Source organism: Equus quagga, chromosome 12 (assembly GCF_021613505.1).
Source record: "Equus quagga isolate Etosha38 chromosome 12, UCLA_HA_Equagga_1.0, whole genome shotgun sequence".
Classification (NCBI taxonomy): domain Eukaryota; kingdom Metazoa; phylum Chordata; class Mammalia; order Perissodactyla; family Equidae; genus Equus; species Equus quagga.
In genome coordinates, this window is record NC_060278.1 from 81,316,321 (window position 1) to 81,330,901 (window position 14,581).

General features: G+C 39.0%; 1 protein-coding gene across 4 annotated transcripts in view; it reads right to left on the reverse strand.

The window, feature by feature from the left end:
* The window catches only part of ATRN (attractin), a 177,577-nt gene that overhangs the window by 115,781 nt on the left and 47,215 nt on the right, over window positions 1-14,581 (reverse strand). For all 4 annotated transcript variants that reach the window (XM_046678084.1, XM_046678087.1, XM_046678085.1 and 1 more), the window contains exons 2-5: window positions 14,295-14,378; window positions 10,383-10,496; window positions 4,532-4,660; window positions 670-875 (exon numbers count right to left, since the gene is read on the reverse strand). In XM_046678084.1, coding sequence (XP_046534040.1) covers window positions 670-875; window positions 4,532-4,660; window positions 10,383-10,496; window positions 14,295-14,378 — 533 coding nt within the window. The remainder of the gene's footprint in view (window positions 1-669; window positions 876-4,531; window positions 4,661-10,382; window positions 10,497-14,294; window positions 14,379-14,581) is intronic.

The following is a 14,581-nucleotide window of genomic DNA, read 5'->3' on the forward strand; positions in this document are numbered from 1 at the left end:
TCAAGAAACTCCATTCTTGGGAAGTTTGGCTTCTGCTGCAACATTTGCACAGTGGTAGGTACTCAAATGCTTCAATCATCTAACTTCCTTGATGTCAGGCAAATGGAAAAAACTAAAGCATTTAAACAAGCACATTTCCATTCAAAATAACAGTGTTCTGAGGAAGAGGTAAATGTATAAAGAAAATCACTAAATCAGTAATAGCTGTCATGCCAGCCCTTAAAGAATTTGCTAAAGTTTCTTTAATAATCCGTATCTGTAGATAATTCCATCAGCTGACTGCTTTAGGATTCCACTGTATAAGTGACTCCAATTTTCCCCAAATTTTTTGAAAGTCTCCGAGGAGATACCATTATTGTCAGCTCTTGTCCCACCTCCCAGCTTGGTTCTCTTCTACGTCTTCTTATGTCTGAGACCAAGTTCTCCAACTCTCAGGAATGAATAGCAAAGAATGTCAAACCCCTCCACAATTCCAGAGACCACAACCACACATGTATGAAATTCAGATTTGTAAGAAGCTGAATAAAGAGATGTGAAAACTTAAATGCTACCCAATATTTGATAAACATAAATGGTTTAGAAGCTGGGAATAAAGTCAACCTATAATTTATTAAACTGTGAGAACATACTGTAAATAGGAAGAAAAACAAAAACAAAAGAAGCTCCTACCCTGCCACTCTGAGAAGCAGGAGCATCCTCTGACATCACTTGAATTACAGTTGCCTCGATGAGGAAAACCACAGTCATCTATACAGTAAGGAATGTCACATGCTTCACCTTTCCAGTTTTCAGAACATTCACACTGAACAGTGTTGCTGCTATTACTCATCTTACATTCTCCTCGGCCTGAGCAATTATTTGGACACATGTCAAAACTATAAAGACAGTGGGGAGAAATTAAATCAACACAAAGCAACACTTTTAACACAACTTCCTCCTACACAAGGTTTAAGAATGTCACTGTCTTTCTAATTCATTCACAAGCATAATTGCAGTACTTACCATTCGGCCTAAATAAGGTCACTCAACACTGCATAACTAGGGCAAGTAACAAAATCAAACCAACCCTGTTAGATTCTCATAAGAGACAAGTTAAAGAAATCACAAACAGAGAAGAGATTCTTGTAAAATGTCCAAGCTTAGCTTCTCAATGGTGGGATGACTATCCTATTCTTGGGAGCCCACAAATGATGAGCATTACAGAATTGCCAAATGCATGCTCGTAAGTTTGGAGAGAAAAAGGATAAAACCAACCACCAACAATACACTCCTGTCCTCATGGTACATATGCCTCTGGATGGTCTCTGAAAATTTATAAAATTTAAGATTATTGCCCAGATTGGGGTACTTAAAATTCCTTAGTAAGTTTATCTACTCATTTCAGATGGAAGAAAAGGGAGGGCCAGTTTAACCTAATACAGAAGTTTAACTATGTGTCTCACAAGGATGTGACAAGATAATTATATTGACAGCACTTTAAAAAGACATAATTCAGATTTTAAAAAGGGGGAGACAACTGGACTATCAAGATACTTTAAGAGTGTAGATTTCTTCTCAGGTCTGTAAAGAAAACTAAAAAAATTTTCTAGCAAAGCATGTCAGAAAATCAGGAATCAGTTATAAAAACAAGCCAATTAATATTCATGCCTATACCCAAATATCAGTTTATGATATATCTATAATAAAATTTTATAAATCAGTATTTGTATAACCTATATAATTATATGATACATACATATGCCTATTTTCCAAGCCCCAGTAAGCAGAACAATAAAGTATTTGATAAAAAAGCTGAATGCTCTTCTTGTAGGCCTCTAGAAAGTGGTGCCTACTATCTTTATATACTAATACAAACACGAAAGTAAAGCTTCAATAAAGGTCAATTTCTTCTTTACCAAGAAAAAGGCCTTTGCAAGGCAATAGTTTACAAAAAATAAAGTGTAAATTTCAGATTGGACTTGTTATGCTGAAATGGCTACATCACACTTCATTTTTATAAAAGACCTATAAGAAAACTGAGATGAGCATGTTCATTATGTGTTCAAACCTATGCTTTACACCAATAATATGTCAAATAATTTCCCACAAACACACTCAAAAATCATACATGTGGGAATGGCATGCAACCAAAACTTAATGTTATTGAAAAACAAAGAGGAGGAAGCAACCCTTAGCACTTTTTAAACTATAAGAGGGAAGGTATAATGTCAACTTCTCCACTCAAGTGCCCTTAGGCATAGGTTTACTGCATGTGCCAAAATTAACCTTGAGCACTCTTTAGAGCAGTGAGTTACATAAAATTTCAAAACACAAAAATTATTTTTGAATCTCTAAAAAGTGAAGACGGCAGGTAATACATCAAAACATCTGCTTGTATATCTATCCCAATAGGAATAATGACTTAAAATACGACTCAGAGTGAGAAATAAGACAAAGTGCCAACTTGTGTGAAAATAAAATATAACTCTTTGGGGTTTTTTTCTTTTAAAAGAAAATTAGGGAGCTGTGGGTACAAGCCTCAAGGGTCCTCCAGCTGAGGTCAGCCCAAAGCTAGGATTCAATGCAACCTGAGGACACCTGGAAAATGAATGACAATGTTTTATGTATGTGCTTCTGGGCATTTTTCTGGGAATAAAGACCATCATTTTATTTGGCTTTGTACAGGGTCTGGGACCCCTAAAACATTTTAGGACTCTTTTTTAAAGAACAGAGATCTTAGAACCAAGAAGCTAATAAAATTTAAGATAACCTCATCACTTCTTCATTTAACGAATACTAATTCTGCTCTCTAGGAGAGATCAAGGCTTCCCCCTACACTCGTCTCCAAGAAAGAAAAGGCCAATCAGGTAAGAATAACCTGCATTCCTGGGGAAGACACTGGCCACAGAGCTAGGAGAAGAGCTCTCCAGTGACAGGGCAAAGCGCTTCCCATGCCGAGGGGTGCTTGAATTGTCTGCTCTCCTGGGGTGCTCCCTCCCTGGAGTTTCTCTTCTCCCCCAAGGCTGCTACAGTGAGAGGCCCTACCACAGTGAAGCTTCTGTCCTCCAGCCCCTGACCTAGGAACCTACGGGGAACCCAGAATGAAGGCTAGAGCAGTGCCACTCAGAATGTTGACCGTGAACAGGCAGGAGCAGCACCACCTAGGAGCTTATCAGAAACACAGATTCTCAGACCCCTGCTCTGCTGAACTACAATCTCTGGGTAGGACCCAGGAATCTGTGTCTTAACAAGCCTTCCAGGAGATTCTGTGCATGTGAAGTTTGAGAAGCCCTGGCCTAAACCCACATCTCCCCTCTGCCCTCTCCCCTTCAGAGCCAAACTTCTTCACAGAGTGTCCCAATCTCAATGCCATGACTTTCCAACCTTCCATCCTGAACTGTGTCCCCACCAGGCCCCTGACTCCACCTACTGGATCATCTGGGGCCTCCTCTGCTTACTGAACCTGATAGCTGTCAGCTCCCTCCTTCTTGAGACTTTCTTTTCTGGGCTTCTGGGACAATACAACTCACTGGCATTCCTCTGCCCCTTAGCTGCCTCTACCATCCCTCTCTCTACTGTGCACATACCTCAAAGGCCAGTCAGTCACTGTCCACATGCCAGGGATTCCCTGCTGACATCCCCAGCCCTGACAGCTCTTCTGAGGTCTAGATCCTACTTAGACATCTCACATGTCCCCAGCTAAACTCAACAGCCTCTCCCCTCAACCAGCCTTTATGGCTACCGGCATCGCTAAAAATCACCTTGCTAGTACTGTGATAAGCTGCCCAGACTGCCAAGTCATGAACCCTGGGCGCCTGGAAAACTGAATCAACATACCAATCGAGATAGAGACAGCCTGAAAGGATACTCAGATCCCAAGAAAAAGGGCAGAAAAAGAACTCAGCATAAAGGTTACACATGCGGGTTACTGCCTATGCCAGGAGTTGGCAAACTTATTCTGTAAAAGGCCAATTGGCATTGTAGGCTTTGTGGGCCAGAAAAGCTGTTTATCACAGACATCTTGCTTATGGCATTTTATGAATTTAACTACTTATGAAAATAAACATTTCCTAAGAAGAAAAAAAGAAAAGACGAAAGTTAACCTCTCTCCTACCTCAACAAATTCCAAAAGCTGCCTAGAGTCTGTCTACATTTCCTTTGTAACCTCAACTAAGCTGTCATCAATGGGCCAACCACTGAGCACATAAAAACTATTAATATTTTTAAAATCATACTTAGCAAAAACCCCCCATGTTTTTATCCACTCTGTTTCAGGAGAAGCTCAAAAGCAGCAAGACCTAGATTGAAATTGTGGTCTGACCACCTTGACAATTTACATTTTCCTACCAGTTTCCTCAATTATAAAACAAGGAGAAAAACAGTGCCTGTACCTGAGTTTTAAAACTAACTTTAAGTGAGAAAATCCATGCAAACTGCTTAGTGCAATCCCTGGCACATTATAAGCCCTCAATATATGTTAGTCATTATTATTGTTAAAATGAGGTATGTAGTCTTCGAATAAAATCACAAATATTAGACTTAAATATCTTACTTGTAAGTGATATTAAATCCAGTCAAATTATAAGCAGCATCACTAAAAAAATGCAGCAGGGCATAACCTGATGTGGCAACAACCTCAGGGACAGTCTCGTTGCCATCTCTCTCGGGAACGATGAGGCCGCTGAAATGACAACACATTTCTTATAAAGAGAAGCACAATTACAGGGACATCACATGGTGGAAGACATAAAATCAGAACTGAAATTCATCCTTACAATTTAAAAAACTGCTTCCAGGAAGAGGTGCAAACTCCTGTGACAAATGCATAGTGCTACCTTGTCAGCTCTGGACCCACTGAGGAACAGATCTGAATCTTTTCCTAAGCTCTCCTCTATTCTGGGTTATATTTCTAATGAGATCTAAAATTGATGGCTCTGTTTTTTTTTTTAATGAAAGTTTTTATAATGCTCCTTTGAAAAACTGGGTAAACCTTCACAATCATAGAAAGCAACAAACTTTCTGAGTTGATGAATGCCAAATATATACTACTGAAAGACATGAAAGTAAAAATGGAAACGAAGTTTGATAAACACCCATAATCCCAATACTATTAGCATTACGATGTATTTTCTGTGCCTAATTGATACCATATTACATCTTATATTCTATTTCACAAGTAACACATCATAAGCATTTGCTATGTGACTAAAAGCTCCCTCAGAGCTTTTAGAATCTCATTCAGGGACCAGCACATAATACTATCTGTTGGGTGCTTGTGGAGAGAAAGAATTACTAAGTCAAAGGGTAAATGATGGCTTTAAGGCTTTTGATTCACATACCAACTTGCTTTCCAGAAGAGAGATGTCAAACTGAAATCCCACCAATAGAGTATGAAGGGGTCATCCCACCTCACCTTGGCATGCCAATAAGGAAGATCACCAGTCCTATTTTAGCTTTGCTAACTTAATAAGTGAAAAGTGATTTTTTAATTGTGGTTTTGAGTTTCTTTTATACTCTTGAGGTTAATCATTTTTCCTCTGTTTTCCTGCGTTTTGCATTTCTTCCTATGCTCATGTCTTCTGCCCAGTTATCAATTCGCTATCACCACCACCCCCATCTCAATCTGTAAAAGCCTAAATCCTTACTAGGCCTTAGGCAAGCTGCTTCATACACACAACCCCGCCCAGTGAACAAATACGTCACCTCCCATTATTCTCTTCCCTCAATTACTCAGCCCTAGCCACAAGGGCCTCTTTGCTTTCCTAGAGCACACACAAGGCGGTAAACTCTCACCTTAGGGCCTGTGACAATCTTATGAGTACACACAAGGTAAACTCTCACCTTAGGGCCTGTGACGATCTTAAATGCTCATTCACTATGACCTAGCAATTCTATTTCTTTGTAGAAGAAAAACTTGCTCACGCACACTAAGACAAATATACAAGAATCCTCACTGCAGCACTATTCAGAATGGCAATAGGTTGAAAACCACCTAAATGCTCATCCACTGGAGCTGAATGAATCACTACATATCTGTAGGTCTGCAGGAGTAACAAACAGCTCATCAAGGCATTCTGACAGGTCGGGGGAAAAAAAGCTGCAAAACAATAGGCCTAGTATATGTGTACATTTACATGTGTTTATGTAAGTGCATACACAAATGACGAAAGGGAAGAGTACATAAGCAGGGTATGGGGAGGAGGAAGAGACAGGATTTTCATTCAATGAGAGTTTAAATATGAAGACAGAACTCTAGGAACCCTAGAACGGTGGCTCCAGGGGTTACAAAACAGTGAGGTATTTTCTAGTATGTACTCAACTAACCAATATTTACTAAGCACTTAGTACATGCAAGGCACTGTTCTAGGTATCAGGAACATAACAGTGAAGAAGTCCTTGCCCTCATGGAGTTTATGTTAGAGAAACAACAAATAAGCACAGATACACCCCCACTCCCAGGTGTGTACGTATAATGCCAGGCAGAGATAAATCCTATGAAGGGAAAGAGAACAGAGTAAAAGAACAAAAGGCCCTACTTTAGCAAGGGCAGTTAGGGAAGGCCTCTTGGAAGAGGTGACATTTGATCAGAGGTCTAAAAGAAGGTTTCAACTATCACCATGCTTTCATCGGTTTTCTACACCAGAACCCCTTGAAATGCTGAAGGGATAAATATGTGCAAGAGTAGGGCCACCTAGACACAGGTACATATGTCAAAAGCAATGTTCCCATAAGAAATACTGGCACAGGAAAGGACTAGGGGCCTCAGTCACATGTGGGAGACCTGAACTCTATTATCCTGGCATGAACTTTTGGACCAAAGACATGTGAGCTGTGATGCTTGCTCTACATGCCTGGGGATGTCACTGACATCTCTCAGCCTCAGTTTCCTCCAGTGCACTCTGGGAGAAATCCTACCGACCTCACAGTCATGTAACGAGAATCAGACTGTTAAAGCAATGGGAAGTACTTCAACAGTGCCTCACACTAGCATGTGCTCAGCAAGTGATGGCTAAGGGTATTTATTACTAACATGGTGGGGACATTCAAACATGTGGGATGAACGGTAGAATGGGCGGAGGGAGAAAGGACAGAGAGTGACAGAAGGAAGGCCATCTGCACTAGATGACCACCATTCTAGAGAAAGGGGATCAGCTTTCCCACTGTCAGAGACACTTAAATGTTTGCTTCTTTTCACTTCAAAAACTTGAAATTGTGACAGCTTTGGAATGTGCTGCTTTCTCCCAGTGTGGAAATAAAACAAGTGATTTATGACAAATATAAAGTTTTACAGAGTAAATGACTACAAACCCAGCCTCAACCTGGTGTGCAAGGCAACGGAAGATGTGTGGGTGGGAAAGCGATGCTGCAAGCATGCCATTCACCTGTCACCCTGAGCCACCTCCCACCTCCCTATCTCCTGTCCCTACGTAGATAAATAAGCACAGGCACAGCTTAGGCTGCAGCCAGTTGTTCAACTTGAGCAAAGCAAGAACCATCTGCCCTGGGCTTCTTCGTAATCGTATTATTTAAACACAGAGTACCACGGTTTAGAACCATTTTTGAAAACTCCTGAACTAAGATATTTTCTTAATTCAACATAACTGTCCCAGGGAGACATGGACACTCTGAACACACCTGGGGCACAACCTGATTTTACCAACTCTACTATATTAGTTTACTAGCAATCTTTGGTTTGACACACCTGTCTCCTTGCAAAACTATACACTCCTCAAGGACAGGGAGATATGGAAGGTAGGCCAGATTCTTTAAAGTCAGGGGTCGGAGCCTGGTGATGGGGCCGGGCAGGGTCAATACTTCTGATGGTGAAGGAGGGTCCAAAAACATGAGAGAGGTGCCTGCTTTTGACTACCTTCTCAAAGTGTGCCATGTCTAGTGCTAGACAGCTCCAACTGGGTGCTAGACAGACTGACTCCCACTTTCACAAGGCCTCCTCTCACAGCTCTTCACCACAGTCTAACCAACTGCCTCAGCAACATAGGACTTTCTTAAAAAAAAAAAAAAAAAAAAAAAAACCACTCTAACAGAAATAATCTTCTTTGAAGAATGTTCTCAGAGAGGAAAGCTATTCTCCCTGCTCCAATCACCACGACCACGTCTGCATCTCCCACCAACAGATCCCAGCAGAGGAGCTGCTCCACAAAGGCTACATTTACGCATCTGTTGAATGCACTGCCAAATCATAATGCTGCAGAGCTGGAAGAGCCTTGCTCTAGGGTTCTCAAGTTTGCCTAGGAATGAAACTCTGTTCAACAAATTTTATTCAGAACTTCAATATATAAAAGAGAAATGAGATCAACCAGTTCAGAGTCAAATTAAACTTTACAGTTTGCAATACATCTAGAGAAAAAAACAGTACAACACCTTCATTTGAGGTTTTAGAAGCTGAAGACTAGAGCACTTAAATGATCTATTCAAGCTCACACAGAGACTTGGGCAGAACTCAGATTAGAAGTCTACATCCTCTGAATCCTGCGAGGTTCTTCTCTTCTTTGCTGGCTGAACTATCTGCTGCCAGGCTCTCTCCATTCCAGGCCCCCAGCACATCACCACTGGGTTGATTCCTCTATCCAAAGTCCTCCTGACCCAACAGCACTCCTCAGCTCCCATCTTGTGACGGGTGACATTTGCCTAAACAGCGGTTTTCAAATTGTTCTGCAAATCACTGCTGTAGAGGTTTTGTGTTTCAGGTAAATTTCAATTGTTAAACAGATGTTCTCACTATAATTTTAGAAAATTCACATTCAAATATGTCATAAGTTAAATTTTAACATAATCACTGCATTAATTTATAATATCAGTTAACCAACTTTTTTATAAAAACCTAAAAATCCTCCTGTTATCTGTACATATACTTTGGATTCTCTCAAAATTCCTTGACTAGAACAATTATAACCTTCTGCTTGTTTTATTGTTGCTGTTGATTCACATGTCTGCTCATCAAATACACGGTCTGAGTGAACCAGAGGGTTATGCACATCTGCTTGGCTGATGTTCCCACAAGGGCTTCTGCCAAGCTGATTCAAAGTGTCTGGCACATAATACGGACTCCATGAATTTTGATTAACAAACTCAGTATCAAGTGAACCCCTAACAAGTACGATCACAATAACATCATACTATAGATAGCTTTTGTGCTTGTGTTAAAGTTTGGGGTGCCTCTTGCTATAATCCAAGGTATGCTTCAAATTACGGCATAAAAATATATACGCCCAACACTTGGCCAATGACGTTTTAATGCTTAGCATGGCCTATCCACTCTGCCCTTTGGCCCTGTAAGTGAACATCTGAAACTCAGAAAGTGGCCTTGGTCCTCAGTTCAAAGATACGTTGGAGAGACTTCTAAGTCAAAGGGAGTGAAGAAATACAAGGGCACATTAGTCCCCTGTTCTCCTGTCCTTTGGTTCCCCAAGTATTGTTTATTCTGTTACCTCCTCACCCAGATGACACGGCCAACCAGACTAGCCCCACGTGAGGAATACAAAAACATATCTGTTGAACTGATTTCTTTTTAAAGTCAGGGAAATAAAATGTTTGAAGGACAGAAATCCAGAAAGTCAGCTGCAGATGAAAAACTAATAACTATGGCTCTCTAAGGGATGTGCATTTTAGAATAATATAGTTTTAAAATCCTCCATCAAGAAGAAGGAAGAAAAACAGAACTGTTTTGAATTATCATGTGGTCAAAAATATAATAAAAAACACAGCTACTTACTGTTAATAAAAACTAAAATGCCAAAACATTTCAGAACACCTCATATATTTGGTGTTAAGCTGTTTTGTTTAACTACAAACCCAGAATATAGTTGTTGAAGATAAAAATCACAATACATACCAGGTATGTTCCTCATTCTCCATGGGTAACCACTATTCATTTTATGTGTATTCTTCCAAAAAGTTTTCCTCACCCATATTAATGCATATACATAAATACATACACATACACACAATCAACTACATTTGAATTCAACAAAAAACTCCTGAAGGTCTATGCAATTAGGAACACAAGGATCAAGATGGACATGGTTCCTGATTCACATTTTTCACAGAAATAATATTATTCAATATATTACAAAACATTTTTAAAATGTAAATTTCACCACCACCATGAGCAGCAGGTGAACTTGACACTACTATCACAATTTTATTGAAGAGGAAACTGAAACCAGAGGTCAAGTACTTGGCCCAGAAACTTACCCAATAGCTACAGGAAACCAAGTTAGGACTAGTGCACAAGTGACAGGACTCTAGAACTAGCACTCTTTCCATGAAATAAATGTGTTAAGTGGTAATAAAGGTGAATCCACTAAGAATGCAATCTAGGAGATACATATGAATTCTGAAATCAAATAATGATTAACTAGTACTTCTATAACTGAACTTACCTAAAGGCAGCAATTAGGGGTGCATAAATTGAGTCCCCATCATAAACATATAAATGGTCCCAACTACACTCTGTAGCAAAATGATTGAAACGAAGTCTCATTATTCTATTTGGCCTGAAAAAAACAGAAAAAGTAATTTATATTAATCATCATAACTATCAAACACTGGAGACAAAAGTGTAGATTTTTAAAGAACTTACAAGGAGAGAAGAAATTAACAGTACATAAACAGTATTTCTTCATTTGTCAAAGATTTACTTAGTACTTCCTATGTGCAAGAGACCACTAAACAAGCAACGGTAAACAAAAGAGACATGGTCTACACAGTGGCCATTCTTTAACAGCCTCTGAACCAATCCATTAGCCTTTCTGCCTTTCCTTCCTTATTCAACTTAAGATGAATTTCTACACTACATCACTTCACAAGCTACATCATTTCCCAAACACACCTGCCAATTCTCTAAACTCACCTGCCCCTCTGGCCTTTTCACAGAACCACCTGACAGAAGACCTGGTCTAGAGGAAATCAGTTATCTGCTTTGACTCGGATCAAATCTGAAGAAAACTAAGCTGTGCTAGAGAAAGTCACACCACTAAGTAGGTTGGCTCCAGTATTCGTCACTGCTCATTAACTGCAAATGGCACTTCAATTCTTCCAGCAGTCCTACTACTAACTCTCTCTCCCTCTCCACAAATGCTACTAATTCTCAATTACTATGTCAGACCATCCAGTCCCACCTCCCTGCTTATGCTCAGCACCCAGACAAAAATCTCTCAAATTCCCATTTTCCAAAACAGATACACCTACCTACTCCTCCTGACATCTCTCAAATATTTAACATCTCCCTCTCTTCTGGCATTTCCACAGACACATTTAAATCTCCTTAAGTATCACATATTTTACAAAAACCAACATAACATAAAATGCTTCAAATGCCAACTCTCCTTCCGCTATTACCCCTTTCTCCTACGAATAGAGTGAAACTCCACAGGAGACTCCGCTTCCTCCATTTCCTCATATCCCACTCACCCCTTCACTCTCCAACCTGGCTTCAGTCCAAATACGTCATTCAAAAACCTCCTGGTAATATCAACACCGTTTACATCCTGGTGATGCCAAATTATAAATTTCCAGCCTAGACCTTCCCTCTGTCTCACACTTATTTGTCTAACTAACATCCGTAAACAAACAATTAAATAAATACTTGAATAAGTTAATTCAGATAGTAATGAGTACTGTGAAGAAATTAAAGGAACGCGATACGGTAGTACAACAGGTGGTGGGGAGATGCCCCAGAAAGCTTCGGAGATTAGAATGAGGAGCGATAAGCCATGTGAAAAGCCTAGGGAACAATGTATCAGGCAGAGGGAACAGCATGGTCTTAAAGTCTTAGAGTGAAAGAAGTTGACGTGTCTGAGCAACACAAACAAAATCAGCATGTCTGACACACAGCAAACAGAGGGAACCGTGTGATATAAGAACTGACAGGTGGGCAAGGGGCAAAAGCAAAAATCAAGAGACCAATATCAAGGCTAGTACAGTGGCCCAGGAAAGAGAGAACGGTGGTTCTTACGATAATTGGAAATGAAGACGTAAAGGAGAATGTAGATGGATTTGGGAGATTCTTAGAGGGAAAACTGACAGAACTTACTGACAGGCTGAATGAGAGGATAATGGAAAGGAAGAATTAAAGTTTTCTGCTTAGGGCAAGGAGGAGCAACCACTGAGAGCACATTCAGAGCAATGGTGGAGAAGGCCATCAGATGGGAGTACACTGATAGAAAGGGCAAGGGCAGACAACTCCTTAGAGCAGCAAAGTGTGCTGCACACAATGCCGGGGACCTGAGACCCTTCTAGAGGGTCCAAGAGGTCAAAACTATGTTCACAGTAACACTAAGCTATCATGTGCCTTTATCACCATGTTGGCATTTGGTAATGGTGCAAAACACAGTGGGTGAAACTGCTGGTGCCTTAGAACAAAGCAAGGCAGTAGCGCCAAACGGTGCTAGCAATCAGTTATTCGTCACCACCACACACTCACAGGAAAAAAGAAAAAAAATGACAGTTTCATTTAAGGATATCTTTATCAAGTGGTAAAAACTATTCATTTTATTAAATCTTGACCCATAAGTACACGTCTTTTTTTAATATTCTGTGTGACAAGATGGAAAGTATGCAGAAAGCACTTTTGCTGCCTAACAAAGCACAGTGGTCTCAAGGGACATCACTTTTGCAATCGTTTTAGTTGCGAGCTGAACTAGTCACTTTTTTCTTGGAACATCATTTACCATTTTTACTTGAAAGAACAACTGACAAACTATGGTTATGCAGACTTGAATACTTAGCAGATATTTTCTTGAACAAGGCAAGCCTTTCACTTCAAAGAAAACAACTGATAGTATTTGCAGCCAAAGATAAAACACAAGCTTTCAAGCAATAATTAGAGTTTTGGAAAATTAGTATCTGCCACCCAGATACAACTTCCCAATACTTAAAACTTTCTGAGAAGATTGATGGTGATTTTAATCAAGGTGATTTTTTTAAATATATAATAAAATACATCAATATTTGGAAACTCTGCATAACTCAGTGAACCAACATTTCCAAATCACCCATATATCATGTTACAAAATCATGCATGGATTAAAGATCCATTCGAAGTACAAGAAAAACAATGGCTTTTAATTTAAGTTCCAAAAGCTCATTAACATTGTTTCAGATTCCACACTGCAATTTTCTTTTAATAAATTACCACTTGTCAAGTTTTAGTATAGTATCAAAGAAGACCATTCACAATTATTTAAAAGGACCATTAAAATGTCCTCTGTTTTCCTACTATATATTCAAGTGAACTCTAATTTTCCTCACGTACTTCAACCACAATAACATATTGTAACAAAGTGAATACAGAAAAAAAATATGATAATCCAGCTGTCTTCTATCAAGCCAGACAGGGAAGAGATTTACAAAAATATAAAACAATGCCATTCTTCTCACTAGTTTTTTTTTAAATATAGGGTGTTGTTTTTCTTCATAAAAATTGTCGAGTGGTTAAGTTTTGCTTGCTCTACTTCGATGGCCCAGGGTTTCGCCGGTTTGGACCTGGGCACTGACATGGCACTGCTCATCAGGTCATGTTGGGGCAGCGTCCCACATAGCACAACCAGAGGCACTCACAACTAGAATATACAACTATGTACCAGGGGGCTTTGGGGAGAAGAAAAAAAAGAAAAGATTGGCAACAGATGTTGGTGCAGGTGCCAATCTTAAAAATAAAATAGGTCATTTGTGCTAACATGTAGGGGGTTTATTACTGTTGCTTTTAAATGAATTAATAAATAATTTTTCTTAGTTTTAATTTCTAAAATGATAAACTCAGATATAAGCCACATAAACAAAAGTTATTTGGAATTCTCAAAATTTAAGAGTGTAAAGAGGTCTTGAGACCAAAAGTTTGAGAAACACTTCTTTAAAGGTTTGTCACGAAGAGAAGGAGAAAAAGAAAGCAATAGCTGGAGGGGCATAGGGGGCCCAGAGAAGGAGCTCTTTAGGCAATAATAGTTCCTCTGATTTCCCTGTATAGAATAAAAATATGTACTAGAAAAATTACACAATATTGTAATCTTCTAATGCTTTAAGCAAACCATTTAAAATAATTTTTTAAATATACAATTTTCATTTGTATACATTCATTTGCAGCATTAAATCAACATGAATTTTCCTCTTAATTAACAGTGAAGATTAAGAAAAATAAGAAAATCCAATTCACTTGTCAAATGATAAGTTATCACATAAAAAATACGTTAAGCACTCTATGCTACAGATTGTTAATTTTACTTGTAAGAAAAGTAATGCCACACTGAGCTGTATCCTAAAAGAAATGAAAAATTAAATTAGCCATTACTACTTACTGTCCTTCAATGAGCCATGTGCACTTCGTCTTATATTTATAATTTCCAGGTCCATCTGTTACAAACCCAGAAGATCCAGTTAGTCTGTAATTAAAAACAAAACAAAAAAAATATTAAATCCATCAAAATTTCATATATTAACATCTTCTTTAATTCTCAATACAATCCAAGTTAAGCATAGTGGGTACATTAATGCATACTATACAACCAGAAGATAACTGGATAGTTATATTCAGACTACACAAATCTGGATGAAACAAAGACATACACACTTAAGAAAAGGAGAT